The sequence below is a fragment of the Pteropus vampyrus genome, unplaced genomic scaffold (assembly GCF_000151845.1).
Source record: "Pteropus vampyrus isolate Shadow unplaced genomic scaffold, Pvam_2.0 Scaffold403, whole genome shotgun sequence".
In the NCBI taxonomy this organism is placed as follows: domain Eukaryota; kingdom Metazoa; phylum Chordata; class Mammalia; order Chiroptera; family Pteropodidae; genus Pteropus; species Pteropus vampyrus.
Window position 1 is genome coordinate 253804 of NW_011889184.1, and position 15900 is coordinate 269703.

Below are 15900 nucleotides of genomic sequence, written 5' to 3' on the forward strand. Positions count from 1 at the left end.
TAAGAGGCAGCCATAGAAGAGAACTGAGCAGGTTAGGACCACGAGATTGTCGTTTTGGAAATGTCCCTCTGGTACAGAGTAGGATGGACTAGAACTGGATGGAGATGAGGGCTCGGCCATGGACGCCTGGCTAAAGCAGCTGCATCTTTGTGCCTGAGTGGCTGTACCAGACGGGAGCCTAAGCCAAGCTGGGGGTTAGGGGGTGGGGGAATGGAAGGCGAAGGGAGAGTCCCGAGTGAGGTCTACAATCAGGACAAGGACATACGCAGTTCTAGGCACCGCACAGCTGCTAGGAAGACCCACCTCCCCTTCCAGATCCCTCTGGGGCGGAGCTCGAGCCAAAGCACGTGACGCCTGGGGAACCACCTTTACTGTGGGCAGTCCTCCCGTTCATTCGTGGTTTCGCGCGTCGCCACTCCGATACTCAACACCTTGACTCTTTCCCGTGGCGGTCCTGGAATCTGTTATCTTCTGCGCGTCTCTACACGCGCCTCCTACAAAGCGTGGTTAGGGGAGATAAACGGCGAAGGAGGCCCCCGACCACACTAAAGATGGCGAGCTGCTGCGCTCAGCCCGGGCGGGGGAGCGGGCTCCGGGCGCCCGGCCTCACTGGGCGAGGCGCAGACGGAAGGGGCGGCTCTCTAGGTACCTTTCCGACCTTCCCGGGCGGGGACTTGTGTGGGGGCGTGGCCTAGGCTAAATTATAACAGCTGATTGGTCTTTAGGCAAGTGGGCGGGGGCGTCGCGGCACCCCACCCCTCTCTCTTCGAACCGGAAGTGTCTCTCGGTCTTTCCAGCTGGTTGTCATTTCACTCGGCTCGGTCCTGAGGAGAGGGACTCAGCCGCGGCTGCGGGACCCGGGCGCCGGGAGACGGTGGCGGCGGCGGCGGCGGCGACAGCGGCGACAGCAGAGGAGGAAGAGGAGGAAGAAGGAGAGAAGAAGAGCCAGGTGGAGTCCGCAACGACGACAGCGGGGACTGCGGGACCGGGGCGAAGCGACGGCGGCGGCGGCGGCGGCGGCGACGACGACGGCCCAGCAACCGTGAGGAGAAACAAAAGCCTTCTAAATTATAGTTTTTAAAAAGATCTTGGGGAAAAAGAGAGAGAGAGAGAGAAGGGGGGAAGGCCCTTCTCTTTTAGGATAACTACACTGGTGGGTTTTTCCTTTTTTCCCCTCCTTTTTCCCCCGTGCGGAGAATCGAACTGAGAACTGACCAAACCGCCCCTGGGTCCCATGAGGGAAAAAAACCCCGGAGTCGCAGAGAGGGGAAGAGGCCGAAACCGCAGGACCTTCCAGGTCGCCCCCTTGGTCCCCGCACCCCCGGGCCGCCGGCTCGCCCTCGTCGAGTCTCGCTAATCCCTCCTGATCGCGACCCCCCTAACCGAGAGGGAGAAACGGGTGTTTCCAACCCATTTCATGGGGGAGAGGAGGCCGGGGGGAGCCCAACAGCGACCGCAGCAAGATCTGCACCCAGAGCCTCAGGGAACAGCTCCAGAGGCCAAAACTGCACCCCGCGGAAGAGCAGAAACAGGACCCGGCACGGCAGAAAGCTCTCTGCATCATCTTTCCATTAGTCAATGCTGATTTCCTCTCCCGCAACCAGGAATTCACCTCCCGCCCCAGATTACCTAATATAATCTATATATATAAATATATAATATATAATGTTCTTAAATTATTCCTGATTTTTTTTTTTAACCAAGCTGCCAAGAAAAGAACGTATTCTCCCCTTAGCCCTATTCTAATTTTTATGTGAGTGAATCTAAACTGCTGAGGAAGACCATATGTGATTGTTAAATTATATATATATATATATTTTTACTCCGCACAATGCTTATTCTTCTACATCCATAGATGCTTGAGAAGCTGTGTTTTTGTCATTCATGTACATTTTCCTTTGGAAAAAGAAAGCGCCTATTTTACTAACCAAAGACTTGATTTTTACCCTCTTCGTTTGTATTCCCTCCTAGAAATAAGCCCAGTTGGATTCATGTCAACGTTTTAAGAGATTTTTTTTTTTTTTAGGTTTTTCTTTGTCTTTCAGAGACCAGAATTACAAATCAAAACTATTTAGGGTGATAAGCTGCGATCTTTGAGCTAGCTATAAATAAGACATTTCAAACAAACAACTTCAATTTGGAGTAGAGAATACAAAGGCGTGAGACATCAGGTTGTCATTTTTTATCGTCAGATTCTGCTCCTAAAAATAATAAATGGGGGATTACGGGTTTGGAGTGCTAGTGCAAAGCAATACTGGGAATAAATCTGCTTTTCCAGTCCGGTTCCATCCACATCTGCAGCCTCCGCACCATCACCAAAATGCCACCCCCAGCCCCGCCGCTTTCATAAATAATAACACAGCTGCCAACGGCAGCAGTGCCGGGTCAGCTTGGCTCTTTCCTGCTCCGGCCACCCACAACATTCAGGATGAGATCCTGGGGTCAGAAAAAGCAAAAAGTCAGCAACAGGAACAGCAAGACCCTTTGGAAAAGCAGCAGCTGTCCCCGAGTCCCGGGCAGGAAGCCGGAATCCTGCCTGAAACTGAGAAGGCAAAATCCGAAGAAAATCAAGGGGACAACTCTTCAGAAAACGGCAGTGGGAAGGAGAAAATCAGAATCGAATCGCCAGTGTTGACGGGGTTTGATTATCAAGAAGCCGCGGGGCTAGGTACTTCCACTCAACCCTTGACATCCAGTGCATCGTCTCTTACTGGTTTCAGTAACTGGTCAGCGGCCATCGCGCCTTCTTCATCTACAATCATCAACGAAGATGCCAGTTTCTTTCACCAGGGAGGGGTCCCGGCTGCTTCGGCTAATAACGGTGCTCTGTTGTTTCAGAATTTTCCCCATCATGTCAGCCCTGGCTTCGGAGGCAGCTTCTCCCCGCAGATCGGGCCTCTGTCACAGCACCACCCTCATCACCCTCATTTCCAGCATCCTCACAGCCAGCATCAGCAGCAAAGGAGGTCTCCTGCCAGTCCCCACCCCCCACCTTTCACACATAGAAATGCTGCTTTTAACCAGCTGCCTCATTTGGCGAATAATCTTAACAAACCCCCCTCTCCATGGAGCAGCTACCAGAGTCCCTCTCCTACTCCCTCTTCTTCCTGGAGCCCGGGAGGTGGCGGATATGGTGGCTGGGGAGGTTCCCAAGGCCGTGATCACCGCAGAGGGCTGAATGGAGGAATAACACCCCTGAACTCCATCTCGCCTTTGAAGAAAAATTTTGCAAGCAATCATATTCAGCTCCAGAAGTACGCTCGCCCCAGCTCTGCCTTTGCTCCTAAGTCCTGGATGGAAGACAGCTTGAACAGGGCTGACAACATTTTTCCTTTTCCGGTAAGATTGTGTTCCACTGATAGATTATGATGAATAAGGAAAGAAGGCATGGTGTAATATCTATTTAACTAAGAGAGTTCGAATTGTCTGTGTCCATATCAGAGCTCTCAGAATCTGAGTTACTCACCAGACATCATTTGGGCAGGAGAGGAATGGAATTTGAAATAAAATATTCAGCTGTTTCTTGGGCACATTTCTAATTGTACTCTTCCCATAGGTAATTGTATAAATGGGCATAATTATGACTACCAGGTAGCTAGTGATGTCATAATTATTAACTGTAATACCTTTCTAGCCTGACAAGAGAATCAGGGTTGGTTTTCCCCTACTTATTTAGGTGAGAATAAATAATATATAGATAGAAATATCTTTTATTGTGGAAACTGATGGGCATTTTCTGCCCTTATGCAATACTATAGAACCCAAAACATTTATTTTTCCCCACCATAAGGTAGTGAGTCACTGAAAACCAACTCCTGGATTACAGTTTTCTCGCTGGTTACATTTTAAACCTCAAAGTCCAAACAGTCTGAATTCACCAATTTCCTCTTAAACTTCTGCAAATTCTGGCCCGCTTGGTGTCAGTCACAACTGCTAGAGAAATGATCTGAATGCTTTCTTCATCCCCATTTATTTCTGAATACTGCGAAATTGGAGATCTCAGAGTGACACTTTTATGATGCCTTTCACCCGTTCGTTTATTTTCCAGTGTTAACACTAGGGGTGTAGAGAATTAAACCATGCCTAAAAATAGATTCAAGCAAGATCACTTGTCTGTCTCGCCACCAGTGCATTCTTATTTTGCAGGAGTCACATTGTTCGATGTTTTCGAAATCATCAGCTGACAGTCTAGTTAATAGATACAAACTAAAGGGAAATTTCAGATGCCCCACTAAATTTGTATACTTTTGGGATATGATTATTTATATGTGTTTAGGAAATTTATATGGATTAATAAGCTAATACTGCATCAGCCCTCACAACAACCCTACAGGGTAAGTTATAGTATTATCCCATTTTACAGGTGAGAAAATTGAGTATCAGAAGGATTAGTAACTTGCTCGAGAGCACACGGCTGATAAGAATACAGACTCTAGGTTAAAAAAACACGGGTTAAAAATTATATCTGTATATATACATGTGTATACATACAAGTGTGCTTTAACTAGAGGGTTATTTTAGGGATCTTTCTGCAAGCGCTAAAACAGATTACAAAATAGTCATAATGTCCCCAAATATGACGTCAGCAAAGCAGAATCATCTGTTTTAATTAATGGTTTGCTTAGTGGTAGGGGAAGTTTGCTAAGAAAATACTGTGTCATTCCAAGGAATTAAATATCCCTCCTCCAAGGATTCAGGTGTCATGGTTAGGATGTATCTTAAAATATTTAGTTAAATTTGGTTTTGGCTTTTTAAAAAATAATTTTTTTTGCTGAAATACCAAAAAGCTGTTGGCTTCTGTTTTTAAAAAGGGATTTTACTCAAATTGAAGAGAGCAGTTATTGTGTTTTAGTGGTCAGGTAGAAGGCCATTTGAAACATTTTCAATCCCATGAAATCTATTTTTAAAAAGTTGTTTCTGATATTCCTTTGAGCATAAATGTAAGGGAAATTTAATGCAAAGGTAACTTTTATTAATTATTTATATATTGCCAATTTAAAAAAATCTAAAATGGCATTTTATACATTTTAACTGGATTAAAATTGGCTCAGAATTGACTACACTAGTCTCTTTTTTTACAATTTTATTTATTTCTAAAATAATTTTTATATTTTTATTTTTTTCAATTATAGTTCACTACACTATTCTTTTTTATTTTGCTACTATATACTGACAGAGTGAACTTATGTGACTTCATGGTTTATTTTCCATTCTCAGTTTACTGACTTTTGATAAAGTTTTGCTTCGGGAAAAATAAAAGCTTCAGAAAATGAATAAACTAACATGTATGCACATGATTAATATTTTTATGGGGCTAATGGAATGTGTTTAACCTGCGCTATCTTTTCGTTCAAATGGTTTCTTTAGAGAGTAAGCTGGTTTATGAAGTAATAATAAAATAGGCTAAAATTGATACTAAGACATACTATTAGAAACTAAGTCTTCCCTTAGAATTGTTGTCTGTTTTGCTGAGGATGGGAGAAAGGATGAGTCAATATACCTGGCTTAAATATGGTAGGATTAGAAAGTAAGTTACTGATTTCTGCTCACTGTCCCCACCATTTTTTAGAAGAGAGAGAGAGAGAGAAAGAGAGGGGGGAGGGAGAGAGAGAGAGAGAGCACGAGAGAGCATGCGCCAGCTTGCATGTGCAGCAGCAAGCACGCACACGCACACACACACACACACACGCGTGTGCAGGCACTAGCATTGGGGTGATTTGGAACTCACAATAAAAATAAGTGATTTGAAAAATATCTTTATGACCAGAAATTCCTACTTTGGTTTTGAAAATATAAGAAGTTAGTTAACTGACTGCTGTGTTGCTTACTTACATGAATGCAGTTCTCTGTGGATGTTAACAATTATTCTTTTGAATTAATTTTTTGGCACAAAAAAGAGATTTGAGTTGATATTTAAATTTGATATGAAAAAACTCGAAGGAACAGTGACTTGACTGGGAGCCAGGAGACAATGTGGGCTTGGCCTTATCAGTGTCACAGCATTGAGGGGACTTAGGTCATTCCTAAGTTCCTTTTGATCCTAAAGCAAGCTACTATGAAATTCAAACTACGGCTGTCAAAATCCACTCTTAAAAAAAAAACTGCTATTTTATGTAAATGTATTAATTAAATGTATTAATTTTAGGAAAGAAATTTTATAGATGTTAGTAATTCAATTTCAATTGCTATTAGAAAAAATTCCTTAGGTATAAGAGAGATCTTGAAATTTACCACAGAAATTATAGAATAGAGCTTACGCAGCTACATTATAATATTGATATCCAGTCAAAGGCCAGCATGGTGTTCTATTAAAAAGAAATAATTTACCTGAAGTGTAACTAATACTGAGCAATGTCTATTTTAATTTGAAATGAATCAGAGTGGTTTTTCCCTTTGTTTAATGCAGGTTTGGGTACATAGAGTGAATTAAAATTAATGATAACACTTTTAACTAGTTATTTTGGTCATTCTTAACCTCTTATCAATATTTCCAGAGCAAGAGCAAAGTTTCCAGATATGTGAACAATCCTCTAAATAACTGATATGACAGGGTATTATATTTTGGGATTTTTTTTTTTTTGTATTAAAATTTGTTTCTAAGTTATTTTTGGTTAGCTTAAAGTTTTCATTATGTGAATTCAGATGACATGCCTCAAATTTAGTTTTCAGATAAAACGAATATATATTCAATAATAACTGACATACGTACGATATTCTAAGTATTTTACATGTATTTACTCATTTAATTCATTCAACAATCATATGAGGTAGAAACTATTATTACTATTCACACGCAAGATTTGGTTCTTAACCATTATATGGCAGCGCCTCTTCACAAAGACATAATACAGGTGGGATCGGGGGCAGTGCCTCCCAGAGGCATGGAAGATGAGAGGAAATATTTTACGGTGAATAACTGATACACAATGATCAAAAGCTGATGATAGATAACGTTTGAAAGTGGAAAATAATAGAATATATTGATTTATTAACTTTTTAATGGTAAACTGAGATAGTATGCAGATCAGTATTTTTTTTCTGTGTTTTTAGTACATACCAGGCCCTGAGCTAGTGCCTTCATGCAAGTGTCATCCCACTTTCTATGTAGGATTTCGCATCCCTCTGAGGTTTGGTTTTATTGTCCCAATTTCAAAATGAAGAAACAAGGTCCACATTCACGAGACTAAAGGCACGATTTGACCTTTACGTTAAGGGGGGAAAAAAATCCTTCTCGTCCTGTCGAGCACATCCTGGAATTCTGATGTCCAAACCAAATAACATATTGGGGCACCTGCCAATAATTACTTTTGAATATAACGCTTTTTTGGAGGGGTGCCTAGATCTTCTGTATTTACAGCAAAGTGAAGGGGAATTGTGGAGTGTATATTCTGATTCTCTCTTATCTTCAACTCAGTTGGGCTCCCACCTCCATTATTTAAGAACCAGGAAGTTGACAGGAAAAAAAGGGGACAAATCTGTCACAAAGACAATACTAAAATTTGATTAATAGGGAGACATTTTAGGACTTAGAGATCATGTGCTCTTTAGACGCAGTCACCATGGATTTAAGTTGTCTTAACCAGCCAAATAATTCATGTCACTTTAAAGCTCTTCTTGCGTTGTCAGTTTATTGATCCTTCAATTATATATGTCATATTTGAAAACAAAGTTTACTGCATTGCTTCAGTTCTGAAAGTCACGGTGAATTATTAAATTGTCTAAAGTGCAATCTCATTTCATTTTTTTTTGTTTTTTAATATAGTCCCAAGAGGGATCTTTGCATAGGAAGCTTGTCTCTGACTTTGTATTTATTTATATTAGAAGAGGGGAGACTAATTTTTTTAACTGTAAAGTAGGTTGGGTGGCTCTGGCTCCAGCAGAATTGAGATACTGGAGAAACTTTGGGAAAAGACTACGAGATACAATTTTATACCTTTTAGTTGAAAGACTTTTAACTAGATTTAATTGTTTTTCTGATGATATAGAATTTGGGCAGGATAGAGTTTTTTGATGATTTTTTGTCATTGTCTTCAGAGAAGCCATCGAATATCCAGCATCTCTTAGGGAAACCGTGTTTATTGCATGTCTAGTGAATGAGGTCTTTGCTAGTTGCAACTAGAAAAAAGCTCCTCGCTTAGTGTATGAGTTTATGCTTTTGAGAATAATCTTTTTGCTGTTCACGAAAAAGAAATGGAAAAGTAGTCTTAAAGTTCACATGTGCCTAGTTTGACTCTTAGAGTCTAAACTGATTTTTCGTATGACTTTTCTCTATCTCGCTATAAGGAAAATAAGCTTGAAGATTCATTATCATATTTTTTTCAGCACTCTATTGTGCCTCAGTTTTCAGCCCCATAGCGGACAAGATGAGGTGTATAATGTGTTTATCTTTAAGGCAGGGAGCCCAAAACCTGAGCATTCATTTTTAATTTTTCCAGACAAAACTCATTTTATATTTAATTGTTCGAAGAAAATTGTTCTTATAGAAACTAAGATATATTTTACCATGATAAATTTATAGCACTACATAATTTTTTAACTTCAGATTTAGTGTAGATTCTCATCACATTTTATATTCTTGAAACAGAAGGAGTTCCACTTTCAGGTTTTCAGAAAATTCTTAGTAGATAGAAAGATAAAGCTGTAGATCCTATTTTTAATCAGTTTCTGAAGGTGAAACTTGAATAATTACTGAAAAATGCTATTTTGGGGCCTAGAAATGTAGTAGAGTGAAGGCTCTGGATCCAGACTTAAGTTTGACTCTGAACTCTAATTAGCTGTGTGACCTTGAGCAAATTGCTTAAATTCAGGAAGACGGTACTTCATCAAGATAATAATACCTAACAGTGGAGAGTTATTGTGAGGTACCTTAAGTATGTGGCCATATTAGGTAGCTTACTTTCTTTTTAAATTTAAAGGATGGATCTCTAATATTGAGTAAAATCATGAAAATAATATAAATATACCTTGAGCATCTGCAGGTTTGAACAGTCCTTAGTATTGCTTAGCTTAGTATACATGCTATACTTCCCAGAGTACTCTGTTTGAATAAGCTATATACAAGCCAAGACATATAAAATGTTTAGCAGAAACATTAATTTTCTTGAAAAGAAATTTCAATTGTATGTATACCTAAACTTTTGTTAGCATTGGTAACCTGAATCTTTCAGTAGTTTGAAAGATTTTGCCTATAGTTATTTTCAGAAATTTAGAACATTTGTGTATATTAAAGGAGATTATATTTTAATGGAGAATTTGTGATTTTTTTTTTTGGCTCAGAGACAGGAAAAAGTACCATAGATTTGAATTAGCTTTTATCCTGGAATTGAGTTTTGCTTTTCATATTTTAATTAATTTATCACTAATTTATCAATATTTATTGAGCACCTGCTATGTTATGGTCTAGGCATAGAACTCGCTATCTCATAAAAATTGTTTTGTTTTATTTAATGTATTTCCGATCTGTGCTATAATCTTTGATACCATGTTTTTTTTTTTCATTATAAACAAATTAACAACTAGCCCAAATAGTTTCATTTTATTTTAATCCATGAGCTGTTTAAACTTCAAGGCAAACTAACAGACGCCAACTTTAAGCATAACAAAAACGTGTAAATGGCATTTCTAAATATTTTATTCATGGTCACAAAAATACACACTTGTACAAACTACCTTGTACACAGATGTGCTTATTTAAATTTGGTGACAAAACGGTCCCACAAAAGGCAGACTTTAACCTAGGGGTAGCAGAATGCAGGCCCCATCATGTGTCAAAGAAAAACTCCATCAGCCACTTACAGATTATCTCTCATGGTTACAAACTGAATTATTAAAATATAAAGCCTTAAGCCATGCACGTACTTTTAATATTGTAATTAGACTGGGCAATTTCACTTCGCTGAATATTTACCAGATATATCTCCATCGTTGTTATTTTATACATCTAGATTAAGCTATAGTTAATCCCTCTGTATTATACAGTATATAGCCACATTTATATTTAAATGTTACATAACATACTTTTAATAGTTCTTCCAGTTGTTTCTGAGGAATGTACCTAGTGCTAGTGAGTAAAATAGCTGCCGTCATCTTACTGTCTGTAAGAACCTTAAACAAAACAAAACAAAACTCAATATGAGAACATTGCTACTCAGAAAAATCTGATTATAGTACGGAAGTCAGATCTGAGTTTCAAATATGGCTCTGCCCTTTACTAGATAAGTTACCTGCAGGACAAGTTGCTCAACCTTCCTCATCCTTTATCTTCTCGTTTCTTTTGTCTGGTCTTTTTGAGGATGAAGTGAATATATCTAATCTGTAGTTACCGAAAGATTCTGTTGTTATAAGAAAGCAAATCACCAAATAATAATATTAATTCAAAATCTTGCAAATAGCACAGTTTCTTCAAATGTAAAAACCATTGTCTAACCGGTACGCGCTAATGTGAGCTTAATTTTAAAGATGAATTTTGTAAACTGAGCTATAATTTTTAAAAATAAGATCACCGTAGTTAAATAATACTGTCTTGAACACTGTTGAGAAATTTAGTGACCAGCTGTTTGGTTTTTTTTTTTTTTTCCTCTTTTAGTAAAAAATTTCCCCCATGTCTTTTAAATTTCTTTTTACGGAAAAATTTAGACATATTCATCAGTAGACAGAATAGCATAACGAACCCCCACGTACATGTCACCTGGCTTCAGGTGTGGTCAGCTTTGGGACAGTCCCCTTTCATGTGTCTTCCTAACCCTCTCTCCCCCTTTCTTGTGATTTCGAAGCACTTCTCGGCTATTACATCCTTTCGTCTGTAAAGAGTTTAATACATGTCTCTAAAAAACAGGAGCCTTCCCCCCCGCCCCGCCTTCAAAACATAAACATGTTTTTTTTCGTTGTTTTTGAAAGAGAAACGGCGAGAAACTGAAGCAAGGCCCACATTTCTGTCACACCTGCTCAGCCTGTTTCACCGTGACTCAACCTGGTGGCAATCTGTAAGGAAACCACTACTGGCCTCCTGTCCCCGCTTCTGCATGGAGAAGGATGCTGGTGGTCATATGGCCGTCAAAAAAAAAAAAAAAAAAAAAAAGATCCAGCAAAAACAAAACAAAACAAAACCAAAAAAACACTGAAATATCAGCTGGTGACTGAAATTTTGGGAGGAGACGGGCCAGTTTTCCTCTCTCCATCTCAGCCTTCCCCCAGGTTCAGTCTTCTGTGGCTTGTGGGAGGGATCTCCGAAAGGAGATAGAACAGGACAGGACTGAAAGATTTTTTTTTTTTTTTTTTCGGTCTGTTTTTGTTTTTTAAGAGGAATTTGGAGGTTTGAGGTCTCTTGCGGGCCTTTGAACTGCATTTATCTCTTTCATCTCTTGCTCTCTTTAAATCCACAAACATCTGATGCTTGCTTTCAGTGGCCCGTGGCTGGGAGTACGAGACCAAGGCAAACGCGCTCCTTCTCCTCATGAAGGGGACAGTCTGGCGACCTCTTGCTTTGTGCCTGAGTGTTGAGAGATGCCTGCTGTCCAGGAGACTCAGGAGAGTTAAGGGTGAGGGAGTGGGAGCTGTGAGGGCCCGGGAAGCCTGACGCTGGGCACACGCTCTGTTTTGACAATTGCTGTCAAGGCTCATGACGGAGAAGAGATGTCATGGGTTACAGGACACAAGCCTCAGTTTAGGAATAAAGAATGTGCGTTTGGGTGACCATTCTCCCTGCTGTCTCTGGACCGTGATCAGCCCAGGAGACTTGGAGCAGAGGAGCTGTGACAGCCAGTAAGCCCCCAGAGACAGAGCAATGGCTGGAAGGGTGTTCATATCTTCATTCCTTAGGGATGAATTTTCAGAGTATTTACCTAGTTCATTTATTGGCCTCTTGCCCTGAATAGCTTATTATGTAGGAGAAATCATATGCCGATATTTTGGGGTTAATAGATTCTGGTTCATTTTGATGATCTCTGTGAAAATGGGCTATGGGAAATATCACAGAACAGCTGAATTATTCAGATATAAACAATATCTAATTTAAAATGTTAGTTTTAGACTCTTTTGCGTAGCACCAGAAAAGGGGCAGAGGGGATGTTTCTTGAAAGGGTCTACTAGCTGCCAGGTATTGTGCACAGGTTGTCACGTACCTTATCTCATTTCTCCCCACCTAGTTTTTTAAGGGAGGTGTTATCCTCATTTTGCTGATGAAATCAAGGTTCAGAGATGCTGCTGGTGTCAAGATCATTTGTCTAGTAAGTGGTGATTTGAATTTAGGTCTTGGAATATATTTTAATTCTTTCTCTGTACCAGGCAAGGTGAGAATGAAGAAAATGCCAGGAAGAAGAAGGGGTCTATTGATCCAGGAACCAAGTAATCAAGCCTAGAATACCAGTTGGTGTTTTTTTTTTAACAGAATTAAGTGGTGACTAATGTTTACCGCTTTAAGGATTTCTAATGCTTCAAGTGAGTGTGGTTTATTTAGCGAAGGTAGAATAAGAGAAAATTTTCTCAAAGGCTTTCTAGAGAGATCTGATATGTTGATTTACATGGAGCGAATGGAGCTATAGATCCAATCGGGATAACACACCGAAGACATCCATTCATTGGCTAGAGTTTATTATTATTGTAGGTGGCACTTGGTAGCTTCAGATCTGTAAGACTCTTTGCCCGCTTTCTAAAATGGTCATAATGAAAAAGTACTGACCGAAAAGTGAATCCAAGATGCCACTAAACATGCAGATACCTGCCTCTGACTTTAACCTCTGATAGCTGTTCTCTGAATCTAGGCCCTGTGTACAGTGAAGGATGTTAATTGTTAATTGATTGAAATTTCTAGGTCATGACAGGACTCATTTAAATGGACCATTTGTCTGAGCTTCTGCTCTGAAGTCAGACCTCACTGCTTACTGTGTGACTTTTAGGGCCATTAGTTAACTTCTCATCGTTTCGTTTGCCTAAAATGGGGGTGATAATAATACCCACTTCACACGATGATTGCGAGCAGCTAATTTATGTAAATGATATATAAGATGCACAGAGCCCGGAGGAATATGTTAGTCACTTTCTTATTGGGGTGACGACGGTGATGGACTCATTGTGTGCTCCACACATGCTAAAATCTGTGAGGTGAGTGGAGCTCGCAGTCCAGTGGAAAGACAGTGGTAAGAGAGCTTGTCAGTATCATGGGGTGTCAGCATGCTAGGGGGACATGGGAAAAAAAGGGACTCGGGCCTGCAGAAGGACGTGTGGGTCATCTGGAAGTGAATCTTGAAAGCTGGCTATATAGTCAACTTTCAATGTCTACCGGCTTAAATATTCAATCCAAGAAGAATATTTACATTCTGGAAAATCTTGGATTAAAAGTCTCATAGTTTCCTCTAATTAACTATGGGCTCTACCGGCATCTCACACTTTCTGTTCCTTTTGGCACCTGTTTGACACACTGGCATAGACTTTACTTTCAAAACAAAATATTTTCCTTGCCCTTCTTCACTAGAGAAAATTTAAGGCAGAAAGAAAAACTTCCATAGGCTGATACAGACACACAGCAGTCTGAGAAGTGACCATCACAATAACGTCTGTCTTTATAGGAAGAGAATGAGTAAAGGGAGAGGCTGAATTTTGGCTTTGGTTCTTAATAATGTGGTTACATCCAATTAATTACATTTTGCTTTTAGACCCAGCCTAGTAATGCTAAAGTATATTCATTCAAGCATAAAAGGACAAGAACCAATCATAGAGTCATCATGGTGGTTGGTTTGTTGAAATTGAACTTGATTATAATTTTTTTTAGAGCTTGGAACAGAGTGCTCTGTTTTGGGCTTTGAGAACAAAGTGCTTCCTTTTATAAGGAAACCTTAAAATGGTTGATGTAGAATTTTTAAGCTGGGCTGTGTCATGGCCGATCAACCAGGGTGTAAGCTACAAATCACGCCCCCAAGCACCTAAAGTAGTTAAGCTGTTGAATGAAATTGCTTAACTCGTTGGCCCTCAAAACTCAACCCTTGGCTTCATTTGAAAATTGTTTAGAAATGTGAATTTTTGGACCTTACCCTGAAAGAGGAACTTTGGGAGTGGACCCTGTGACCTCCGGATGATTTCAATGGACTTGCAAGTGTGAGGAACGCAGGCTTAGATGATCCATCTGAACTTGAACAACAACAAAAAACCCCACCGAAACCTCAAATAATGATTTCGGTTTCCGGCCTAATTGCGATCTAGTTCTTTCAGATAATAATAGACCAAGAAGTTCATGTGCTTCTTGTGGCTGCTCTGGAATGTTATGAAAAGCCATGTCGCGTCATCAGTTACATGCCGATGGCAGTCTTCTTACATTGCCGTGACAGTCGGGACCATTCAGGTGTGTATCAAAAGGACAGGGCCTGCTTTTTGAAATACCGATTTGTTTCTTTTGGAAAGTTCTTTTTATCAGCTTTGGGTTTCATGGTGACTTCTAAGATTTTTCTTTTAGACATTGTCCTATGAAGTAGAGTTGACAGAAAGTGAAACCAGTCGGTTAATGACATGCAACTCAATATGTTAAATATAACAATTAAGATTACCAAGTAAAATGAGGTCCAGGCCTTGTAATCAAGCTTGTTTTTCTGAGCCTTGAATATAATTGGTCTTTTATTTCCATTCACGATTATTAATCTCGCATGTTCTAGAGTCAGAAGTCCTGGTTCCTCCTTCAGATTCGTTCTTCTTCGGTTACCTAATATTAAAGTTATTGATCATTATGCTTCAGTTTCTTCATCTGTGAAATGGGATAGTAACTGAAAATACTTAATGGTATAGGATTTTTGTGAGTAATAAATAAGATTAGATATGTAAAGCATAAACTAGATAAATGTTAGCTGCTGATATTATCATTAATAGTAGTAGTAGTATTACTATTAGTACCACTCTACCCCCGATTGGTGGTAGACAACCTAGAGATACATTTGTGACAGGTCTCTAATTTTTGCACGACATCTGTCTGTCATCTCAACAGGGAGAAGGAAGATAAAACTCTTTTTTTTCTTATGTTTTTAGTATCTTTGATATCATCCTACTCTTATACATGCATTTTGTTCTTTCTTTCATTTATTGAGTAATATTTGAGTAATACTGTTACTCAAATTTATTGAGTAATACTGTTTTCTGGGCTCTAGCCAGCATAGTCCTGCACCCTGGAACTTGACAGCAGAGTGTCTCATTATGCACCCGTGTGCCTTAATTAGCGTGATCCTTTGACTGCCAAGATGGTTACCTTACCTAAGGAAGCATTGCCTACTTTGGAGTGAGACTTGGCCTTGACTCCTGACTAAGCTGCTGAACTGTGCAGTAATCTGTGCAGTAAACCGCGACTTTACCTTAGTCTTAGTTTTTATCATTAAAACGAGAATAATACAATCTAATTTATAAGGCGGTTCGAGGATTCATTCAGGTAGTGTTAATAAAGTACCTGGAATGATAGAAGTATTCAGTAGATGCTCAATAAAGGGTAGTTCAGTTCTGCTTCTCTACTTTTTCTCTCCGTAAGCTGCCAAGAGAAACTGGCAGTGGCGGGTTGGAGCAAATACAGTTGTCGTTTTTTTGTTTTATAATAGATTCTTTAACCATTTTTTTCCCCCCCTGAAATCAGGACATCCCCCTTCAATGAATTGTTTTAAGTGGATTCTTTTAAAGCTTGTTCTTTTGCATTAATCTGTCATCAACCCCTACCTTTTTTGTGGGCACAAAGTGATAAACTTTGATTAGTCATTCTTGTTCACATTTTTGGTGACTGCCATAATCATAATTTAAACTGTAAATCCTGGAAGAGCACAAAATAAGGACATCGGAAGGTTAGAATACAAATATATTTTGGAGCTATGAAAAGGACATTAGAGATCTAATCAAGCTCTTTCCTTTTTCATACCAAGAAAGAGGTCTAGAGGATGAAAG

General features: G+C 39.6%; 1 protein-coding gene across 5 annotated transcripts in view; it reads left to right on the forward strand.

The window, feature by feature from the left end:
- The first annotated feature begins 782 nt into the window (after nt 1–782).
- The window catches only part of CPEB4 (cytoplasmic polyadenylation element binding protein 4), a 66550-nt gene continuing 51432 nt past the window's right edge, over nt 783–15900 (forward strand). For 3 of the 5 annotated variants that reach the window (XM_023523695.1, XM_011380735.2, XM_011380736.2), the window contains exon 1: nt 783–3339. In XM_023523695.1, coding sequence (XP_023379463.1) covers nt 2215–3339 — 1125 coding nt within the window. In that variant the 5' untranslated portion in view covers nt 783–2214. The remainder of the gene's footprint in view (nt 3340–15900) is intronic. The other 2 variants (XM_023523696.1, XM_023523698.1) reach the window with 1 other exon arrangement.